Source organism: Gopherus flavomarginatus, chromosome 7 (assembly GCF_025201925.1).
Source record: "Gopherus flavomarginatus isolate rGopFla2 chromosome 7, rGopFla2.mat.asm, whole genome shotgun sequence".
In the NCBI taxonomy this organism is placed as follows: domain Eukaryota; kingdom Metazoa; phylum Chordata; order Testudines; family Testudinidae; genus Gopherus; species Gopherus flavomarginatus.
The window spans coordinates 2,175,588-2,198,331 of record NC_066623.1 but is presented as its reverse complement, the minus strand read 5'-3'; the positions used below and the strand labels follow the sequence as shown (position 1 = coordinate 2,198,331).

Sequence of the window (22,744 nt, the reverse complement as noted above, 5' to 3'; positions counted from 1 at the left end):
GGTGGATTCTCCATCTCTGGAGACCCAGTCTGGGCAACTTTCCGGAAGATGCATCGCTGGGCCAGGTACAGGGGAAACTAGTGAAATGTAGTGCCTGTGTTATACAGCAAGTCAGACTAGATGATGTAATGGCCTTATGATCTATGAATCTATGGCTCTGTGATGTGGAGCTTGTCACATTTCTGGGGTTAACTGCATCCCTGCATCTCTGCTCCCTCCGAGGTCTGCTCAAGGGCACCCCCTTTAGCTCTCCAACCCACAGCCATCACCTTTTTATGCACCTTTTACTGGGGCTTCGCTCATGGTCTCATTGAGAACACTCAGTTGGAAGTGAGTCAGATACAGGGAACGTGTCTGGGGTTTGCGCAGGGATTTCTCTAGGAGGATAGGGCATGGCAGGAGGTGATATAATACCTTCCAAAGGTAGAGCCATTTAATGCCTGTGACTGGTTTGCACTTTGTGTTCTCATTAACTATGGTCTGTAAGCTGGGGAGAGCCCGTGTGAGACACAGGAGAGCAGAGTCCCTCCTTGGGAAGGGGAAAAAAACACAGAGGTAATGAATTCTGCTGAGTTTGCTTTATTGGACATGCAGGGGGATAGTCAGCGACGCTGTCAGGAGCCTTGGAAATGGAGGATGAGACGAGAATGTGGCTCCATGAGAGGATCTGCGAGTGGGAACTAGAAGCAAATGGGGTTCAGCTCCATATCAGCGCTCGGGATCCCCAGGGATTCAGCATTCTCCATCATATGCAAAGCAAAGACTTCCAAGGTTTTCACTAGGGAGAAAGTCAGAGACACAGAATTCAGGGCGGCAATCCTTAACGGACAATGAGGGTAACCTTCTGTCAAGGCCCCAGTATGTCACATTAACCAGAGCTGATTTGCTAACAGGAAAAATTAGATTGAGGAAGTTGACCCAGCATCTAGGAGGTAAAACAGATGGGCGCCGGCAGGGGCTTGACTCACACCACAATTGTGTTTTGGTTTTTATTAATGGGCTATTTATTGCTGTAGAATAATAGAATCATAGGACTGGAAGGGACCTCGAGAGGTCGTTTAGACAGGTCCCCTGCACTCATGATCTAGACTAGTGGTGAGCAACCTGTGGCCGCAGGCCGCATGCGGTCCCTCAGGGTAATCTGATTGCGGGCCACGAGACATTGTGCTGATGTTGACCATCTGTAGGCAGGGCCCCCCACAGCTCCCAGTGGCCAATGCAGGAAGTGGCGGGCCGCAGGGATGTGCTGTCTGCCACTTCCCACAGCTCCCATTGGCCAGGATTGGCAAACAGCGGCCACTGGGAGCTGTGGGGGGCAGTGACAATGTCTTGCGTCCTGCAGTCAGATTATCCTGATGGGCCGCAGGCAGCTTGTGGGCTGCAGGTTGCCCACTACTGATCTAGAGCATCCTTGACAGGTGTTTGTCTAACCTGCTCTTAAAAATCTCCAATGATGTAGATCCCACAACCTTCCTAGTCAATTTATTTGAGTGCTTAACTACTGCCATTTCTCCAATTTAAGCCCATTGCTTCTTGTCCTATCCTCAGAGGTTAATTAAAACTTTTCTCCCTCCTGCTTGTAACAACCTTTTATGTACTTCAAAACTGTTATCGTGTCCCCTCTTCTCCAGACTAAACAACCCAATTTTTTCAATTTTCCCACAGAAGCCATGTTTTCTAGACCTTTCATCATTTTTGTTGCTCTTCTCTGGACTTTCTCAGTTTCTCCACTTTTTCCCTGAAAAGTGGCATCCAGAACTGGATACAATAATCCAAGTTAGGCCGTATCAGGGCGGCGTAGAGCAGAAGAACTACTTCTGTGTCTTGCTTACAACATTCCTGCTAATACAGCCCAGAATGGTGTTTTCTTTCTTTGCAACAGTGTTACACGGTTGACTCATATTTAGCTTGTGGTCCACTATGACCCCCAGATTCCTTTCTGCAGTGCTCCTTCCTAGGCAGTCATTGCCCAGTTTGCATGTGTGCAATTGATTGTTCCTTCCTAAGGCCAGGTCCACACTACAGCGTTAAATCAATTTAACGCTGTAACTGTCCACACTATAAGGCACTTAAAATCGATTTTAAGGGGTCTTAAAATCGATTTCTGTACTCCAGCTAAACGAAAGGAGTAACCCTAAAATCGATATTACTAAATCAATTTAGGGTTAGTGTGGACGGAAATCGAAGTTATTGGTCCCATTCTTTTACTGAGCTACCCAGAGTGCACCACTCCGGAAATAGATGGTAGCCTGGGACCATGGACGCACACCACCTAAGTAATGTGCCCTAGTGTAGACGCGTAAAATCGATTTTATAAAGCCTGTTTTATAAAATCGATTTTACTAATATCGATTTTAAGCTGTAGTGTGGACGTACCCTCAGTGGAGCACTTTGCATTTGTCCTTATTGAATTTCATCCTATTTACTTACAAGACTGCTCTACAAAAGACACATTTGTTGCCGTATGTGTTGCCATCAGTGCCACAGATTGGGTGATAGTCCAAGGTGCAGAAAGTTGGAGGACTCTGGTACTCACTGCAGAACCCCTACAAGTGAAATTCATATCAGTGTTATTGTCTGTATTTCAGTTGTGCCCTGACATTCTCATGGTGTTGGGCGTGCTATGAACACAGAGGAAGGGACAGTTACCCCTCCCCCTCAAGCTCACACTATCTTATCCTGTCCCTTGTCTCTTTCGACTTTGGTTCTGATGAACTGACTTCCCAATTCCCCTCTCGCTGCCTGGAGGAGCTGAGCCCGTCTCCCTGGTCCACGAGACTCTTCCAAACCGGCATCACAAGGTGTGTGAGCAAAGGAGCATCTCCTCAGGAAGCAGATCCTCAAATATGAAAAACCTTGTGCTCTTGTCATACCATCCCCTCCCACTTCCATCTCTGAGTCCCTTTTTGTGACTCCCTCAGGCCCATCACAGATGGTGTCCTGTCCAATTGTGTATGGAGTCCGTCACTCTGACCACATGGAGTCTCAGGCCAGGGATTCACTCTTCCCTCACTAGGGCCTGGGGTAGAGTCTGCTCCCATACTGACTCATGAGTTCCTGTGTCTTTCTAACCCAGAGGTCCTGGTCTCCATAATGCTACACACCAGGGATCGAGGAAAGTGACAATAGATTCACAGTGAGAGTTAGACTCACCTGACCATTATAGCCATAGCCGACAGCATCTGGAAGAAAACAGGGACACAAACAATATAACCAAGGGAAATGTCAGAGGGAAATCAGTTAACAACATTTACCTTTGCCTAGGATAATGCATGCAGCTTCCTAACCAGCAACTGGGCCATGGAAAGGTTTCCTGCTCCCTCATCCAATTGTTGTGACAAATAGAAACACTGAGTGTAATGCACCCACAGTCTGACCTGAAATACCATCACCAGGATGCACAATTAATTGCAGGTGCAATTGTTTGAAGCTCCCAGATTGGGGTTTGGGTAAAAGCCCATAATTGCCCCTCAGTAACATCTTTCCAAAGGAAATGGCTGTTTCTGCCATGAGCCACTTCCCCTGCTTATGACACCCAAACGTCTGTAGTGGGGGCCGAGCTGGTTTTTAACAGTCGAGTCCCCGCTGAAGGTTAGAGGGTCAGACACAGAGCTCTGTACAGGCTGCAGCAAAAGTTACTCACTCTGAAAGCTGGAGAAAAGCCCCAGAGCGAGGAACACAATGACAGCTGCTGTCTTCATGGTGGATGTGGTTCGTGGGTCTGCTGGAGTCTGTTAGTGCTGAGCTCTGGAGATGCTCTCTCAATGCAGCCCAAGGGAGGAGATCTCATATATATAGACAATTGGATTATGAAATCCCTGTCGAAATGGTCGCTAAGGCTACAAACCATTACAGCAAATCGTCATTCCCTCGTAAGTCGGACAAGAATGTGTCTGTATCAAATACCCTTTGGGGACTGCAATAAATATTAGTGGGGAAGGTTAAAGTGCCCTGACATACCCAGGTGAATTCAACGTAAGCCTTTGTCAATTGTGTCGCACCTGCAGAGGAAAGCAAGCAGGTTATTTACGTTCTACCAGGTGTGTCCGGGGCTCTGTTGGTTGCGGAGAACCACCACCTTGCGTCCCAGTCACATTCAGCTGTGCTGTCCTGCACCAGAAACCAGCATATTCCAGGGTCCACATGCCCAGCCCCTCAAGCCCCTGCCAATCTCTTTGTAAAAGCAGCTTGGAAATTCAATCTGACCCAGGAGGGAGGGGAAGCGGCCACGTGGCACCAGCGTGCAGCCAGTAGCCCTGTGTCCATACATAAACGGGCACAGGGAGAGCTCCCTCAGGCAGCCCCGAACTAAGGCAGCAGATAGGTCTGCTGGGATCCAGAGGCACGGGATGAGCGGTGGTTGTGTTGTATGAGGAGAAAGGCAGCACAGACCTCGCGCAGAGGGACCCTTCTGCCCCTTGTGCACCAGGAAGATCATGGCTGAGTTCAGGGTACAGGTCTCTGCCATGAGGATTGGGAGGGATGTGGGGCACCACATGGTCCCAGTGCTGCTGGGGGGAAGCGATGGGATGTTCCCTTCTCCGCTTCCAAACGCTGGAGCAGATGGACACCAGGTAACTGTCTGGGTGCACTGGGCCCTGCTTCTGGGCTGGGGATTCCTCCTCCTCTCACCCCAGGCAAAGCCCTTGAACTCTGACTTGGCTCTTGGCTTCAGGACTTGCACCATTGAAAATACGGGTCTGAACCTGCTGACTCGTCACTGGGTCCCGTGACAGCCCAGTTAAGTGCCTAGCCGGTTAAGAGCTCCATAGTCCCTCCAGTACGGGGCCTGTGGTCAAGGGGTGAAGGTGCCGCGGAGGACCAGGGCTGGAGCACAGCATAACCAACCCCAGGCTTCAAAATTCATGATTCCGGACACCACAATCACAGGATTGGGATAAGGATGATAAACGGGGCAGAGGGGATTTTGATTTGCCTGCTGGTGCTTGATCCCTTAGTCGTGACATTTCCCAGATTGTCTCTGAAATCACAAGGGCAGAAACTCACGTTTTTAAAGAAAAGCCGAGACTCCCCATGTGCAGCTGGGTCCAGGAGCTGGGGCTTTCAGAGCAGCAACCATGGCGAGACTCATCGGGGGGATCATGGGGCACAGCATGTCAGCCAGCTGGGAGCGTGTCATAAACAGATAGCTAAGAGTTAATGTTCTTTTACCTGTAAAGGGGTAGCAAAAGTAACCTGAAACACCTGACCAGAGGACCAATCAGGAAACAAGACTTTTTCAAATCTGGGTGGAGGGAAGTTTTGGGTGTGAGTCCTTTGTTCTTGGTCTGTTCCTTTTCTCGTCTCTGAGAGTGATCTTTCTATCTCCTGGTTTTCTAATCTTCTGTTTCCAAGTTGTAAGTACAAGGATAGTAAGATAATAGGTTTATATGGTTTTTTTTGTATTTACATGTGTGTAGTTGCTGGAATGTTTTAAATTGTATTCTTTTTGGATAAGGCTGTTTAGTCATTTGTTTCCTTTAAGCAATTGACCCTGTATATTGTCACCTTAATACAGAGACTATTTTTAATGTCTTTTTCTTTCTTTTTTATATAAAGCTTTTTTTCTGAGACCTGTTGGAGTTTTTCTTTAGTGGGGACTCCAGGGAATTGAGTCTGCAGCTCACCAGGGAATTGGTGGGAGGAAGAAGTCAGGGGGAAAATCTCTTTGTGTTAGATTTACTAAGCCTGACTTTGCATACCCTCTTGGTGAGGGGGAAGAGAGATTAGATCTCTCGGTACTTGTGTTTCCAGGACTGGAAGCAGGGAATCTCCTAGGGTCGTCCAGGGAGAGGAGCCTGGGAGGAAGTAACAAGGAAACAAGGGGAGGGGGTTATTTCCCTTTGTTGTAAAACTCAAGGCATCTGAGTCTTGGGGTCCCCTGGGAAGGTTTTGGGGAGACCACAGTGAGCTAGGCACTGTATAATTCCTGGCTGGTGGCAGCAATTACCAGGTCCAAGCTGGTAACTAAGCTTGGAGGTTTTCATGCTAACACCCATATTTTGGACGCTAAGGTCCAGATCTGGGAAGAAATGTTACGACAGACTGGCTGCAAGGATGAGGCCCATATAGCAGGCAGCCCGAGGGCTGGGCCTGGCGTGCCTGAGGACCAGGCTGGGGAGCAGCCTGTGGCTGGCAAAGGAGATGGCCATGGGGAGGGGACCAAAGGCCGGACCCCAGCTGGGGGACCTGCAGGCCCGTGTGTGATGGTCTCTGGGATGGAGGGAGGTATTCCTGGCACTGGCCTGAGGAACCCCCCAAATCCTGCTGTGTCAGACAGCCTCGAGGAGCTGGGCTGGGAACTGTGGAGTTTAGTAGCAGTTTTGGGCGGCTTGCAGTTTATTCTGGCAGCCCTAGTAAAGACAGGCTCCATGTAACCAAGTGGAGGAGTGTTTTTGGGAAGCCATTGAGAGCAGCAGCCGAACCATTGAAATGCTTGGAGCACGGACAGTCAGATACCGTGGAGCCGGGATACCCCAGAACTCAGGACACCCTGCAGTAGGGGTGGTTACACTCAGAGTCTGAGAGGGATGGATGCAGGCCCCATACTAGGTGTTTGCATGTGGATTTCTCTGAAAGGAAAGGAGATGGGGGGAAGAGGAGGTACAATAACTCTTGGGGCCTGTCGTACCTGGTCCTGCTATTGCACTTTCTATTCTCTGTCCAGGCCACACAAGAACTCTCTGCTTAGAGGTGATGTGACACTGGAGAGCAGCATCCGTTCCTTGGCAAAGGGAAATACAGACAGGGAAAGTTTTCAGCTGTGTGTGTTTTACTGACCAAGCAGATGGAGTGAGACAGTTGCTAACAGGGGAGCTGGCCCTGAAATGGAGGATGAGCAGAGAACTTGTCTCCATGTAGGGATCTGTGGGTGGAACGTGAAAGCAAAATGGATTCAGCTTCCTTTCAGCACTCTGTCCCATGGAAAACTCAGCTTTCTCTGCCATACTCAAAGCCTAGGTTTCCGCCCCTTGCCCTACCAGGAAAGGCAACGATACAGAACTGACTCAGCGCTGGAATCTTCGAGGGCAAAGAGGTCAAAACATCTGCAAAGGTCCCCATTACAGGGATGAATTAATGCTGCGCTCTTGGGCCTACCTGTGAGGAGTGAGAGTCAGACAGTTGCTACGTAGGCTACAGACTGGTCAGAAACATTTTGAGGAAATGGTTTTCAATAAGGAATTGTGTATGTGAAATTTCGTTATGGAAAAAGCGCTATTGACGTTGTCAAAATGATGAGTTCTGATTTTTCATTGAGAAATGACTTTCCATTTCAAAACTTCCTTTATTTCATTGCCACATATTTTAAAACAATTTTTTCAAAAGGTCAAAATCAAAATGAAACATTTTGAAATTAGAGAAAATACCAAATTGTTCCTTGAGTCTAAATACTGGTGAGAACGGCCGTGAACCTGAGTTCCTGCACAACTGTCTATGCTTTTTGTGTTTATTGATGGGCTATTTATTCCTGTACTGACACGACTGCTTTACATGTGTGGAGAAAGGAAATAAGGAAGTGTTATTTACTCCTTGCATTAACACAAATATTTTGTAAAGCAGTTTTGTTTTTGTCTGGGGGTGTTTTGGGCTTGAGTTTAAAGGAGTTTAAGGAATGTAACGTGTATCTAGCCCCCTGTGATGTTATTGATATAATCTGGGACCATATAGAACATGGTTTGCAACCAAGGTCCTGTAGTGGCACCAAATCTTATGTAAAGGGGGGTCATATAAGATGTCTAAGACCAGGTTATGGGTTGCTGGTTATGATTATGCTGTCTGTATCATTTTGTAGTTGAAGTTATGAGTATTAGCTTGTAACGAGGCGGTGTGGCTCCCCTCCTCATCCGGGAGGGTCGAGCCCCGTCAATCATCCAGAGGGGTGGGGCCTCTAAGCAGAAGTCCCGCCCCCCAGAGGGTCAAGTGGCGACCTGGAAGGATAAAAGCCGGCCCTCAGCCCTCAGTTGGAGCCCAGCCACCGTCAGGAGCAGATCTGTCCGTGGGAGCTCCTGACTGGGAAGCTGCTGAGGCCGCAGGCCGGTGTCCGGACTGGCCAGAACTTCCCCACTACGACGAGGAGCTGCCGGAGCCGCCCCGCGCCCGCTACGCCGAGGAGCCGCCCCGCGCCCGCTACGCCGAGGAGCCGCCCCGCGCCCGCTACGCCGAGGAGCCGCCGGAGCCGCCCCGCGCCCGCTACGCGGAGGAGCCGCCCCGCGCCCGCTACGCCGAGGAGCCGCCCCGCGCCCGCTACGCCGAGGAGCCGCCGGAGCCGCCCCGCGCCCGCTACGCGGAGGAGCCGCCCCGCGCCCGCTACGCCGAGGAGCCGCCGGAGCCGCCCCGCGCCCACTACGCCGAGGAGCCGCCCCACGCCCGCTACGCTGAGGAGCGGCTGGAGCCATCCCGCCCTTGTTGCGGCCCCAAGGACCCCCCGGAACAGGCCTGGCCGGACTTCCCAGAAGAGCTGCTGGACCTGCCGCCCAGCCCTGGCCGGGAGGAGCCGATGTGGTGGGACGTCCCTGAAGCTGATCCCACGAACCACGTAGGCTCGGAGGGAGATACTGGAAGTAGCCTGGGAGCAGCCGACCCGAGTCAGGCTGCAGACCTCTCGATACCCATGGCAGTGTGTTGCGGTCAGGATCCCCACTGACCACCTGCAGCGGTGATCACCACTACTAGGGCCCCGGGCTGGAACGCAGTGGAGTGGAAGGGCCTGCATTCCCCCTGCCACCCGTCCACGGGTGGCAGAAACCCCCTCCCCTGGCCTTGGGGAGGCCATTAGGCCTACTGTGTGTTTGCTCAACCCTGACTCAAGAGAGCCTCTGTAACTGTGTAACTGGTGCCCCACCTGAACCAAGGGCTGGGCCCCCTCTGACTGTGCCACTGCTCGGCCCTGTCCCAAAGGGCCCGAGCAACCCGCACTCCTGCCAGCCTGCCCCTGAACCAAAGGGCCAGAGCTGGGATATCTGTGTATTGTTACTCAGCCCTGCAGCAGAGGGTCTGAGCCCCGGACTGACTGTATATTGTTGCTCAGCCTTGCAGCAGGCGGCCTGAGCTCCTAATTAACTGTGTGTTGGTGCCCGCCCGAACCAAGGGCCGGGCCCCCGTTGACTGTGCCATTGCCCAGTCCTATCCGCAGGGACCGACTACCCGCGTGGTGGGCGACAGTCCCGGGAACCGAGACCCGCAGACGACAAGTCGAGGCCGGTGTGGCTCCCCTCCTCATCTGGGAGGGTCGAGCCCCGGCGAGTCTCGCTTACATAGCTCTATACTGTGTATTTCAACTTTGTGCTGTACTTCTGGGAGACAATCCCAGACAAGTTGGTGTTAGCTCTGCCTAGCCTGCTTGATGGCCCATTAAGGACCATCAGCTACACAATTGACCCATTGAGAGGAGGCAGATGTGCTCCAGCCCTAGCGGTTCTGGTGGGACCCAACTGAGAGTGCCAGTTCAGGACCAATTGCTTAAACAGAGCAGTTACAGCCCAAGGCTGGGGTTTCTCCACCTCTAAGGTAAATCAAATCAGCCAGACAAAGAGGACTTTGATCTCACCCCACTGGCTAACCACAAGTCACACAAGCAATTTCCTTAGACACTCCAGTCTCCCAGTATCACCACCAGTGCCACTCATCCTGGGGATGAATGGTTATGAAAACCAACACCCCAGTAAAAGAAAACCGTTCTCTTAATCCCAAAGGATCAAGCCCCAGACCCACGTCACTATACAAATCAGATCTTACCCACAAATCACGCTGTTGCCAATCCTTTAAAATCTAAAGGTTTATTCATAAAAGGAAAAAGAGATGAGAGCTAGAACTGGCTAAATGGAATCAATTACATACAGTGATGGCAAAGTTCTTAGTTCAGGCTTGTAGCAGTGCTTGCTTTAATTTTCCACAGTAAGAACAGAGAGGTTCTTACACCTGGAAGAGCCTATATAAGGCTGATGCCTCATCTCTATCTTGTCTTCAATCCTACTTCTTACCTCTGGGGGAACCTTGCTACAAACTGAACTCTGAACAAAGGACTAAATGACCCATCCCAGCGGGGTATGTACTCCAGAGACTTGATTTGAACCTGCAGTTTACTCCATCACTGCTACAAGCCTGAACTAAGAACTTTGCCATCACTGCATGGAATTGATTCCATTTATCCAGTTCTACCTCTCACCTTTTCTTTCTTTCTTTTTATGAATAAACCTTTAGATTTTAGATTCTGAAGGATTGGCAACAGCGTGATTTGTGGGTAAGATCTGACTTGTATATTGACCTGAGTCTGGAGCTTGGTCCTTTGGAATCAAGAGAATCTTTTTTCTTTTACTGGGATTTTGGTTTTCATAACCATTCGTCCCCATGAGGAGTGGTCCTAGTGGTGACTTGTGGTTAGCCAGTGGGGTGAGACCAAAGTCCTCTCTGTTTGGCTGGTTTGGTGCCTTAATAGTAAAGGAAACTCAGCCTTGGGCTGTGACTGCCCTGCTCTGAGCAATTTGTCCTGACTTGATACTCTCAGTTGTGTTTTGCCAGAGGCAACATCATGACACCAGGCAAAGGTCTTTTATTGGGGTTTTGCTCATAGTCTCATGTTCTGGTCTATGGAGAACACGCAGGTCTGGAAGGGAGTCAGCTACAGGGAATGTGTCTGGGGTTTGTGTATTGATTTATCCTGTAGGAAAAGCCATGGCAGGAGGTGATAGAATAATTGCCAGTCTGTAGCTCCCTTAATGCCTGTGACTTGGTACTGCACTTTGTGTTCTCCTTAACTCCGGTCTGTAAGCTGGGGAGAGCCCGTGTGAGACACAGGAGAGCAGAGCCCCCTGCTGAAAGGGGAAAAAACCACTGAGGCAACGAATTCTGCTGAGTTTGCTTTATTGCACAGACAGGTAGGGAGTCAGCGATGCTCTTAGAGGCCTGGAACTGTGGATGAGACATAACGGGACTCCGGGCGGGGAACTGTCAGTGGGAACTGAGTGCTAAAGGTCACCTTTTTGTTTGGCCTTCTCATGTGACTCGCATTCTCCATAGTGCGCAAAGCAAAGACTTCCAAGGTTTTCACTAGAGGGAAAGAGAGAGACACAGAACTGAGGGCTGCAACCGCTATGGACAATGAGAGCAAAGCATCTGTCAAGGCCCCAGTATGTCACATTAACCAGAGCTGAGGAAGTCGACCCAGCCTCTAGGCGGTAAAGACATGGGCGCCGGCAGGGCCTTGAGTTACCTCACAATTGTATTTTAGTTTTTGTTAATGGGCCATTTATTCTGTTACTTACTAGACTGCTGCGCAAAAGAAGCATTTGTTGCTGTATGTTTCCCCATCAGTGCCACAAACAGGGTTGTATTCCGTGGGGCATATTTCTGGAGGCTCCTCGTACTCACTGCAGAAACCCTACGAAGAACATTAGTATTGCTGTTAGAGTTATTGTCTGCATTTCAGTAGTGCCCCGACGCCCCCATTCATCCACGGGGCTGGGCATTCTCTGAACACAGAGGACCCTGGGAGCTCGCAGTACCTAATCCTGTCCCTTGTCTCTACTGACGTTCTGATTAACCAACTTCCCAGTTCCCCTCTTGCTGCCAGGAGGAGCTGAGTCCTTCTCCCTGGTGTAAGAGACGTTTCTGAACCCAAGGCACATGCTCTGTGAGTGAAGGGGCATCTCCGTAGGCATCAGATGCTAATCTGACATTACCCAGGGTACAATCTGGACTGAAGAACAGCTGTGTCTCCTCAGTTCTCCAACCTGGGATGCCTTTTACACTGCTTTGCTATGAAAGCAACCACTCCTGTTCCTGCTCACACACAGCTTCCAGCATGTAAATTACCCTGAGCTGTATGGTATGAGTGCTTTAGCCAGCCATTCTTGAATTACACTGCAGGGAAACAGCAGGAAACTTCCAGTCCCAGACTTTCCCCTAGAAATGTGTGTCTTGTACTGCCCAGCCCCTCCTGGACAATACAAGCTCATATAAAGTTTATTAATAGAAAATGAAATGCACAAATCCTATTGTTGCAAATGGAGTTTTCCAAACACTTCAATCCAAACACACTGATTTAGATAAAACAATAGAACAAGTGTTTTAACTATAGAAAGATAGATTTTAAGAGATTATAAGTAATGAGGCATTAAAGTCAGAATTGGCTACGAGAAAATAAAAGCAAAATGCCACTAATGCCTGACTTATCAAGCTAAGTGAATTCAAAGTGAAAGGTCTCTCTCACAAAATGCTTCAGCAATCTTACTGGCTGTCTTTTCCACCAGGACCCCTCTCCCAGTCCCGTGTTACTTTCCTTGTCCTTCAGGTGTTGGTGATGTCGTGGGGACAGAGAAAGGGAGGAGTAACGTGGGCCATTTGTTCCCCATTCTTATATTTTCCCCTCTTCTTTGAGCATCATCTCCAGCTGCGGTTGATGCAACAAAGTTTGTGGGGATGGGAACTTCCAGTTGTTCATTTGTCAACAAGTAAATTTCTCTCTCACAACTCTTTTCCTGCCAAAGAATGGCCATGTAACCACATGATGATCTGTTTGATTACGTTGAGACCTGGCTGAGGTGTCAGTTTGTCTTTTGTCTCTGAGTTACAGCTGTTTCCCCAGACTGGGAACATGTCTTATACAGTAGATTCTTATAACTTTACATACAAAGTTGCCTCACATATTTAACAGGACTATAATGTTCAGCACGTTATGAGTTTTCAAATGATACCTCACAAGGTATACTTTGTACAAAATTTATCATACTCTTGTAAAAGGGGTGAACATAGGGGTACAGACTGTCACACCCTAGTCTAAGAGATGCTCTTTCACTCACACTCTATAAATATGATGCAGGTTCAGAAGCATCTCCACAGGCAGCTGATGCTCAAATATAAAACTCCTCATGCTCTTGTCACACTGTCACCTCCTCTGTTCTTTCTCAGTTGCTCTGTGTGTCTCCCCCAGGCCCATCACAGACTGCCCCGTACAGTAGCGTATGGAATCCATCACCCTGACCACATGGTTTATGTCTACTCAGCAATGAGACACCCCGGGCTAGCTCAGGTCAGCTGACTTGGGCTCGGACTGTGCAATTGCTATGTAGACATTTGGGCTTGGGCTGGAGCCTGACCTTTGTTACCCTACGAGGGGGGAGGGTCCCAGAGCACGAACGTCTACACAGCAATTTTTAGCCCTGCAGCCCAAGCCCCCAAGCTTGAGTCAGCTGATCCAGTCCAGCCATGGCCGGGCCCTGGGTTTTTTGTTCCAGTGTAGATGTACCCAGGGGTTCTCAGCCCCGGCAATTTACTTTCCCTTGCTAGGGCACGGGGTAGAGTCGGTTTCTGCTCTGAGTCATGTGCTCTCGTATGTTTCTAACCCAGAGATCATGGTCCCTGTGATGCTACAAACCAGAGACTGGGGAAAGTGATTATTAACTAACAGGGAGAGTTTGACTTACCGTACCAGCCTGGCCAGCAGCATCTGGAACAAAACATACAGACAGAATGAGACTGTTTCAGATTCTCTCTCCCATCCTGGTGCTGGGGTTATTGATGTCCCTAGGTCTGACCAAGTCTCTCTCTCTATTTTTATACCGAGCCTTTTCAAATGGTCTGGTACGGGGTTGTGCCATTGAGGATGTCAGCTCTTGTACCAACTGTATTAACTGAGCTGAGATCGCAAAGGAGGAACGGAGGAAGAGGCAAACGTTCTTGAGACTTTCCATAGTGATCCTACTCTAGGCAGGTGTGACAATGTGAGAATGTTCTTAATGTTTTCTCTGAATACTGTGTATTCAGTTTCCCCTATGCCTTTATAAGTAACTAGGTGGTGGGAGAAGGGTGTGTGATTGTTGTAGAGCCCGAGAGGGCTAGTGTGATGGTGTCTGGGCAGAGAATGGCCGACACCCTGTCTCCTGGGAACTGATGGCCTGGGCCTCTTCGCTGCAAAGTTGCCAATTGAAGATATTGGGGAACAAAGAGATCAGATGACCTCCTGGCCTGGGAAAGAGAAAAAGGCAGAGGAGGGGCTGGAGAGTTTCAGTGCGGAGCTGGCTGGGGAAACAGAGGGAGCCCCAGTACTGGGGTCTAAGCTCCCTGCCCCCTAGAAGGACTTGACTGAGGGGTCCTGAGTATACCTACTAGCCCTGCTTGGGACCATGTTCCTGTCATCCAATAAACCTTCTGTTTTACTGGCTGGCTGAGAGTCCCAGTGAATCGCAGGAAATGGGGGTGCAGGGCTCCGACTCCCCCACACTCCGTGACAGCAGGTGTCTCCTCTACAGGATCTCACCCTCGCCTTTGGGGGAGGTGGGGCGTTTCCTACTTTTCCAGGAACTTCTGACAAGATCTCAGGGCTATTTGTTTTAACCCTTCTCTTTCTGGATGAAGGTATCCACTCAATTCAGTGAAAGGGTTCAGAAAACATTCCTGTTGTCAGCAAGACTTAATCATAAAAATGCAATGAAATATCTCTTTCTTTCTTTCTTTGGAGTTTCATGGGGGAACAGTTCAATCATATAGCGGGATCATGGCTGTCTTAAGCCACCTATAATAAAACAACGCCCACATGTTGATCTCATCTTAAGCGTTTGAAACACAGGCCCCTGTCACTTGAGCTGAAGAAATCACTCTGTTAGCTGCCAGCTCCATAATATCCTGCTGTTCTTTCAAAACTACATCCAGCCAACAGAGGCCAAAAAATGTCCATTGACATCAGTAGAAGCAGGATTAGCCCCAAAACTATCCACAACAAAAGTGGTTAATGGCTTTTGTGACAAAGTTCCTCCTCTATCTTGGTGGGTCCTGCGCTTATTGGCAGATTTGCTCACCTCAGTGATCTTCCCCACAGTCTGGGTCAACTTCTCCTGTGTCTCTGATGGGGAGTTGGGAGGTTTGGGGGGAACCAAGGCCCACCTTCTACTCCAGGTTCCAGCCCAGGGCCCTGTGGATTGCAGCTGTCTATAGTGTCTCTTGTAACAGCTGCATGACAGCTACAACTCCCTGGGCTACTTCCCCATGGCCTCCTCCAAACATCTTCTTTATCCTCACCACAGGACCTTCCTCCTGGTGTCTGATAACGCTTGTACTTCTCAGTCCTCCAGCAGCACAGCCTCTCACTCTCAGCTCCTGGTGCCTCTTGCTCCCAGCTCCTCACACACACTTCCTCTCCTCTGGCTCTTCCTCACCTGACTGGAGCGAGCTCCTTTTTAAACCCAGGTGCCCTGATTAGCCTGCCTTGATTGGCTGCAGGTGTTCTAATCAGCCTGTCTGTCTTAATTGGTTCTAGAAGGTTCCTGATTACTCTAGTGCAGCCCCTGCTCTGGTGACTCAGGGAACAGAAAACTCATCCAGTGACCAGTATACTTTGCTCTCTACCAGACTCCTGTACTCCACTGGTTTGGGTCTGTCACACTTTGCTTTAAAAAGCCAGTTATGGAGTATTGCATTTCATACCACAGCCACTTTTCTGTCATTCGGTTCACCTGTTCTCAATAGGCTGTCTGGTCCATTCATTGACACTGTCTGTCTGGTGCTGGCCCCTGACACTGGACACCACTTCGGATGTCTTTTTTGTTCCCTGAGATCTCTTTAAGTGTGAGGGGTTTCCTGGTTCTGCTTCTGGATCCTGCTCATTAGGGGCTCTGTTGGGAAACTTGTGATCTGGGTCTTCAGCAGTTAATTTTCAAAGAGCCAACCTACAACAATAGGGATTGAATTGTGCCTCGCTGTCTTCGGGAACAGCCTGCTTGGTCTCTCTCTGTGTTTCGGGTTCTTGTATGTTAGGGTTCTGGATTCTGAGAAATCATGTCATATTATATTACAAGCATCCAGAAAGAGAGTCTTACATTTTACTCTAACATCCGTTTGGATGGTGTGAACATAACACGGCACACTCCGCCATGTACCCCACAATAGGCTGCCTGGTCCATTCACTGACTGTCTGAAAGATCCCAGAACACTAAAGGTTCTGTCTCAGCAGCTGTTTTGCAGAATCCAGGATCTCAAGGGCAGCCATAAAAATCTCAGCAGCTTTTGACTCACTCTCTCTCTCTCCATTATTTGAGCTTCTCTTCAGAGTTAAGCATAGCACAGAATTACATCAGCAATTACTCAATTCTATTGAAATGTTTCATTCTGAATAGGTCTGACTCTGTTAATGAATCTGTATCCAATTGACTAAGATATCAGCCCCCCCAAGTGAAGATTATCTGTATTAAGGAGCTATGGACAATGGGATCATTCAGCGTTACAAGGTAGGGATTTAACCAAAAAAGCAAGTGTTTGGAGAGGATCTAAATCCTCTGCTTTCTACTTTGGCAATGCCATAGATCTTGTCATGCTAATGAAGTATCATTGAATTGAATTAATTCAGGGCATGAAGCAACTCCTAAGTAATAGAAGGTAAGAAGAAATTTTTGCTGTGGGAAGCTTCTTTCAGAACTGCCGAGGGCCTTGTATGTTGCTCTAAATACACTGGCGCAGGCTAGTGTTGGAAACTGAGATTGGGTAGATGGGAGCCTGGTGTGATCTAGGGTGGGAATTTTTGACTCCTGATGGTAGAATGACCAGATAAAAACTGTGAAAAATCAGGGGAAGGGGAGGGGAAATAGGCTTCTATATAAGAATAAGCCCCGAATATTGGGAGTGTCCCTATAAAATCGCCAAAGAGTTCTGTGGCACCTTATAGACTAACAAACGTATTGGAGCATGAGCTTTCGTGGGTGAATATCCACTTCATCGGATGCATGCATGAAATCTATAAAATTGGAACATCTGGTCACCCTAGCTGATGGCCTCTTTGTGTTTCATAATAAACAATGACAGGATTAAAATTATTTAAACAACTAGATCAAGAATTTTACTGCCAATCTCCTCAACCTCAACAAAATAATCAGAAAACAACCAGAAGCGTAGATGAGAGGAAATTCAAAAAGAACGGGGAGTCCATGGATGTTTGGTTTCTAGGGGCTGTGACTCTTTTCAGCTGCCTCGGTTTCTGACAGAGTCAGTGACATCCCAGCCCAGAGAGAACCCCGGGAACAGCCCTTCCGAGCTCTGGGATCCGTGCAGGGAGGTTAGAGCTCCTGGAATCAGCCCCTGTGGGGATGTGCGAACCCCTGTATAGATCAGAGTGAGGCTGGCCACCACCTTTCGAGGGGGCAGAGGTATCAGGGCAGGGCTCAGCACAGGCTACAGCCAAAATGACTCACCTGAGTAGAAGCAGCAAAGTGCCAGAGCGAAGAGCAGAATGGCCCCTGTTATCTTCATGGCGGAGGCGTCTCTCTGGTCTGCACTGGGCTCTTGGTGCTCTGCTCCGTCAGAAAACCCACAGACAGAGCCCCACTATATATAGGGTGTCGGAGATGTGACATCATCCAAAATAGTCACTCACAATTCTGGCAACCGGATGCAAAGCTCTCAAGGGAAATGCCAAGCTGTGAACAATGTTTCCTCCTCAACAAGATTCCAGGATAAGTTGAAGGAGGTTACAAGTCACACCCTTGATTTGGTGAATGATTGAGTAGTTATGTGGGCTGAGTGCTCACCATGGGGCACATGGGCACCCAACCTGGATATTCCTGATTGTCTTGACTGCGAGTGCAAAACATATTGGTCATGCTGCACATTAATGGCAGACCCAAGAAAGCACCTGACATTTACCGTGTTACCAGCCTCTTTCGGCCAGACTCTGCAGTAGGTCCCAGCAGCAGGGGGTAAAGCTGACCGTAAGCGACTGCCGTGCTGTCCTGATCTTGAAACTGTTCTGCCCTCAGTCAGTGCCTGGCTTAGCTTAGAGGAGCGAGAGGGAAGGTCTAACTCATTCCACTGGCCTGTGACCCCAAGCAGCCGTTTCCAAAGTCGTGAGATTCCAGGATCTTGGTTCTGTCCCTTTCCCCAGCTGTGCGCCCTGTGGCAGCTACAGTGCTGGGGGGACCCAGGAATTGATTTTGCAGCTGGAGATCCCCGAGCACAGGGGAGATTTTACTGTGCCCAGCGAATCCATTGTTAAGGCGGCTTTGCGATGGCGCCGCGCCTTTAAGCTGCCAGAACTCAGGGGAGGCTCTGACTCTGTGCCCAGCTCCCTGCTCAGCCAGACTTGAGAAAATCCCATCAGCATCTTCTCTCGAGCCAGCCGGCTTTCAGGAGATGCTCTTGCCTTTGGGTCTGCACCTCCTGAGCAGCCCAGCGACTCAGCCCTGTGCTTCAGTCTGCTGGGCCACTTTGTGGGACAGGTGTAACCCAGTGTTGACTTAAGGCCCAGCCCTGAATGATTCTGGGCAACCTCACGTGCAGCTGAGAGCTATTTAGGACCAAACCAATCAGCACGGCACTGATCCCAATCAAAGGGACACCACAGTCCCTGGTGTCCCCTGTAGGTGATGGATGGAGTGAGCAACTCATGGGTCTCTGGGTCATGGGGTATTGGGAGAAACAAAGCTGGGCAGGGGATGTTGCACAGTGTGGCTCCACATGGCCACACATGCTCCAAGGGGAAAAAGAAGGACTAGCCGTGTACACCTCCCTCCCCGACAAGGAGGCCTGGGCCCCATGTCTGGTTTGGAGAGCTTTCATGGGGGCCCCAGTGTTCTGAGGAGACTAGTGGTTAGTGTCCACTCCCTAGTGGGGCAGTGCCAGAGGAGCTCTGGTGCACTCACTCCACCGGGCTCCAACCCAGGGCCCTTGGAATGGCAGCAGCATTTGGCCCTCCAGGAGGGGCCCTGGGAGCTACCTTCCCTGGGTCGTTCCTACCACTGCTTCCCTCCCTCGGCATCTGGTCATAGAATCATAGAATATCAGGGTTGGAAGGGACCTCCGGAGGTATCTAGTCCAACCCCCTGCTCAGAGTAGGACCAACTCAACTGAACCATCTCAGCCAGGGCTTTGTTAAGCCAGGCCTTAAAAACCTCTGAGGAAAGAGATTCCACCATCTCCCTAGGGAACCCATTCCAGTGCTTCATCACCCTCCAGTGAAATAGTGTTTCCTAATATCCAACCTAAACCTCCCCCACTGCAACTTGAGACCATTACTCCTTGTTCTGTCATCAGGTACCACTGAGAACATTCTAGATCCATCCTCTTTGGAACCCCCCTTCAGGTAGTTGAAAGCAGCTATCAAATCCCCCCTCACTCTTCTCTTCTGCAGACTAAACAATCCCAGTTCCCTCAGCCTTTCCTTGTAAGTCATGTGCCGCAGCTCCCTGATCATGTTTGTTGCCCTCCACTGGACTATCTCCAATTTGTCCACATCTTCTCTGTAGTGAGGGGACCAAAACTGGATGTAATACTCCAGATGTGGCCTCACCAGTGCCCAACAGAGGGGAATAATCACTTCCCTCGATCTGTTGGCAATCCTCCTACTAATACAGCCCAATATGCTGTTTACCTCTTGGCAACAAAAGTACATTCCTGACTCATATCCAGCTTCTCGTCCACTGTAATCCCCAGGTCCTTTTCTGCAGAACTGCTGCTTAGCCAGTTGGTTCCCAGCCTGTAGCAGTGCATGGGATTCTTACGTCCTAAGTGCAGGACTCTGCACTTGACCTTGTTGAACCTCATCAGCTTTCTTTTGGCCCAATCTTCCAATTTGTCTAGGTCACTCTGGACCCTATCCCTGCCCTGCAGCATATCTACCTCCCCTCACAGCTTTGTGTCATCTACGAACTTGCTGAGAAAAACAATAAGGTGTTTGATGGCACCTTTAAAGACAAACAGATTTATTTGGGCATAAGCTTTCATGGGTAAAAAAACCCACTTCTTCAGATGCATGGAGTGAAAATTACAGATACAAGCATAAATATACTGACACATGAAGAGAAGGGAGTTACCTTACAAGTGGAGAACCAGCGTTGACAGGGCCAATTAATCAGAGTGGATGTGTTCCACTCCCAATAATTGATGAGGATGCTGTGACGCTCTGTACTTTGGCGGAACACCCTTCCCCACCTATGTTCATCTTCATAAAATGATTGTGTGGTGTCCAACGCAAAGTTTGTCATGTTGGGTGTCTTTGGACGTCTCATAATGCACTGAGCATCGTTGTTATAGGGATGATAGAGTAATTGTTACAGTGAGATTATAGGTTATAATTTCTTGTATGTCAGTTATGAGGCTGAAAATGTATCCTCATGGCTTAAAGCAAGCCCAGGCAAACACTCTCCAAGAGCAGAGAGGCAGCTCACACCTGGATGGGACAAATCCAGCCCAGCCTCACAGGAACAACGGACACTGGCTCAGGCAGCAACAAATTATCTGTTAGACCCTGGAGGGAGTCACCCCCTTCCTCTGGGCAGTTTGGAGCTGCGATGAGGTGATGCTCACCTGACACTGAAGGGAGTGGGGAGGCAAAGCCAAGAGGAAAGAAAAGACACGATAAAAGGGAGAGACTTTTTGCCATGTTCTCTCTCTTCCACCTACATCTGCAGACACCAGCACCACCAAGCGACTGAAGAGCTGATGAAAGGAGAGCGTGGCTGAAGAGCAACCAGCAGCCTGTGGTGAGAAGCATCTAAGTTTGTACGGACACTGAAAGTGTCAAGATCAGCTGAGAATGCGTTTTGCTTTAATTTCATACGACCAAATCTGACTTGTTCTGCTTTGACTTATAATCATGTAACTCTACCTCTATAGTTAATAAATCTGTTTGTATATTTGACCTGAAGCAGTGCATTTGGTTTGCAGTGTGTCGGAGGTTCCCCTTGGAATCACAAACCTGGTACATAGGAATTTCTTTGTTAAATCAATGGTATGCCCACATCTGGAATACTGCATACAGATGTGGTCTCCTCATGTCAAAAAAGATATACTGGCATTAGAAAAGGTTCAGAGAAGGACAACTAAAATGATTAGGGGTTTAGAATGAGTCCCATACGAGGAAAGATTAAAGAGGCTAGGACTCTTCAGCTTGGAAAAGAGGAGACTAAGTGGGGATATAATAGAGGTATATAAAATCATGAGTGATGTGGAGAAAGTGAATAAGGAAAAGTTATTTACTTATTCCCATAATATTGGAACTAGGGGCAACCAAATTAAATTAATGGGCAGCAGGTTTAAAACAAATAAAAGGAAGTTCTTCTTCACACAGTGCACAGTCAACCTGTGGAACTCCCTGCCTGGGGAGGTTGTGAAGACGAGGACTGTAACGGGGTTTAAAAGAGAACTGGATAAATTCATGGAGGTTAAGTCCATTAGGGCTATTAGCCAGGATGGGTAAGGAATAGTGTCCCTGGCCTCTGTTTGTCAGAGGGTGGAGATGGATGGCAGGAGAGAGATCACTTGATCATTACCTGTTAGGTTCACTCCCTCTGGGGAACCTGGCATTAGCCCCTGTCAGCAGACAGGATACTGGGCTGGATGGACCTTTGGTCTGACCTAGTATGGCCGTTCTTATGTTATGTTCTTTTTTGACAGCCACTGCACATTGAGTGGGTGTTTTCAGAGAACTGTCCAGTGACTCCAATATCTTTCTTGAATCATAACAGCTAATTTAGACCCCATCATTTTATATGTATAGTTGGGATTATATTTTCCAATGTGCATTACTTTGCATGTATCAACGTTGAATTTCATCTGCCATTTTGTTGCCCAGTCATTCAGGTTTGAGAGATCCTTTTGTAGCTCTTCACAGTCTGCCTGGGACTTAACTATCTTGAGTAGTTTTGTATCATCTGCAAATGTTGCCACCTCACTGTTTACCCCTTTTTCCAGATCATTTATGAACATGTTGAATAGGACTGGTCCCAGAACAGATCCCTATTGGACACCACTATTTACCTCTCTCCAGTCTGAAAACTGACCATTTATTCCTACCCTTTGTTTCCTATCTTTTAACCAGTTACCAATCCATGAGAGAACCTTCTCTCTTATCCCATGACAGCTTACTTTGCTTAAGAGCCTTTGGTGAGGGACCTTGTCAAAGGCTTTCTGAAAATCTAAATACACTATATCCACTGGATCCCCCTTGTCCAAATGCTTCTTGACCCCTCAGAGAGTTTTAGTGGATTGGTGAGGCCTGATTTCCCTTTACAAACACCATGTTGATCCTTCCCCAACAAATTATGTTCATCTACATGTCTGACAGTTTTGTTCTTTACCATAGTTTCAACCAGTTTGCCCAATACAGAAGTCAGGCTTACTGGCCTGTCATTGCCAGGATCACCTCTTGAGCTCTTTTAAAAAATTGGCACCACATTAGCTATCCTCCAGTCATTTGGTACAGAAGCTGATTTAAATGATAGGTTACAGACTATAGTTAGTAGTCCTGTAATTTCACATCTGAGTTCCTTCAGAACTCTTGGGTGAATAACATCTGGTCCTGGTGACTTTTTACTGTTTAGTTTATCAATTTTTTCCAAAAGCTCCTCTAATGACACTTCAGTCTGGGACAGTTCCTCAGATTTGTCACCTAAAAAGAAGGGCTCAGGTTTGGGAATCTTCCTCACATCCTCAGCCATGAAGACCAATGCAAAGAATTCATTTCATTTCTCTGCAATGTCCTTATCGTCCTCGAGTGCTCCTTCAGCATCTCAATTGTCCAATTACCTCACTGATTGTTTAGCAGGCTTCCTGTTTCTCATGTACTTAAAAAATGTTTGCTATTACTTTTTGAGGCTTTGGCTAGCTGTTATTCAAGTTCTTTTTTGGCCTTCCTAATTATATTTTACATTTCATTTGCCAGAGTTTATGCTCCTTTCTATTTTCCTCACTAGGATTTAACTTCCACTTTTCAAGGGATGTCTTTTTGCCTCTCACTGCTTCTCTTACTTTGTTGTTTAACCACAGT

The 22,744-nt window shown here is 48.5% G+C and overlaps 1 protein-coding gene across 1 annotated transcript; it reads right to left on the bottom strand.

Annotated features, from left to right (window-relative positions):
* Positions 1–680: 680 nt before the first annotated feature.
* On the bottom strand, positions 681–17,232 carry LOC127055212 (ovomucoid-like). Its single transcript, XM_050961924.1, has 7 exons — positions 17,175–17,232; positions 13,422–13,444; positions 11,262–11,377; positions 10,976–11,046; positions 3,154–3,182; positions 2,431–2,546; positions 681–819 (listed from the first exon to the last, which is right to left on the bottom strand). The coding sequence occupies exons 1-7, from the start codon at positions 17,230–17,232 to the stop codon at positions 681–683; spliced, it is 552 nt and encodes a 183-aa protein (XP_050817881.1).
* Positions 17,233–22,744: the final 5,512 nt, after the last annotated feature.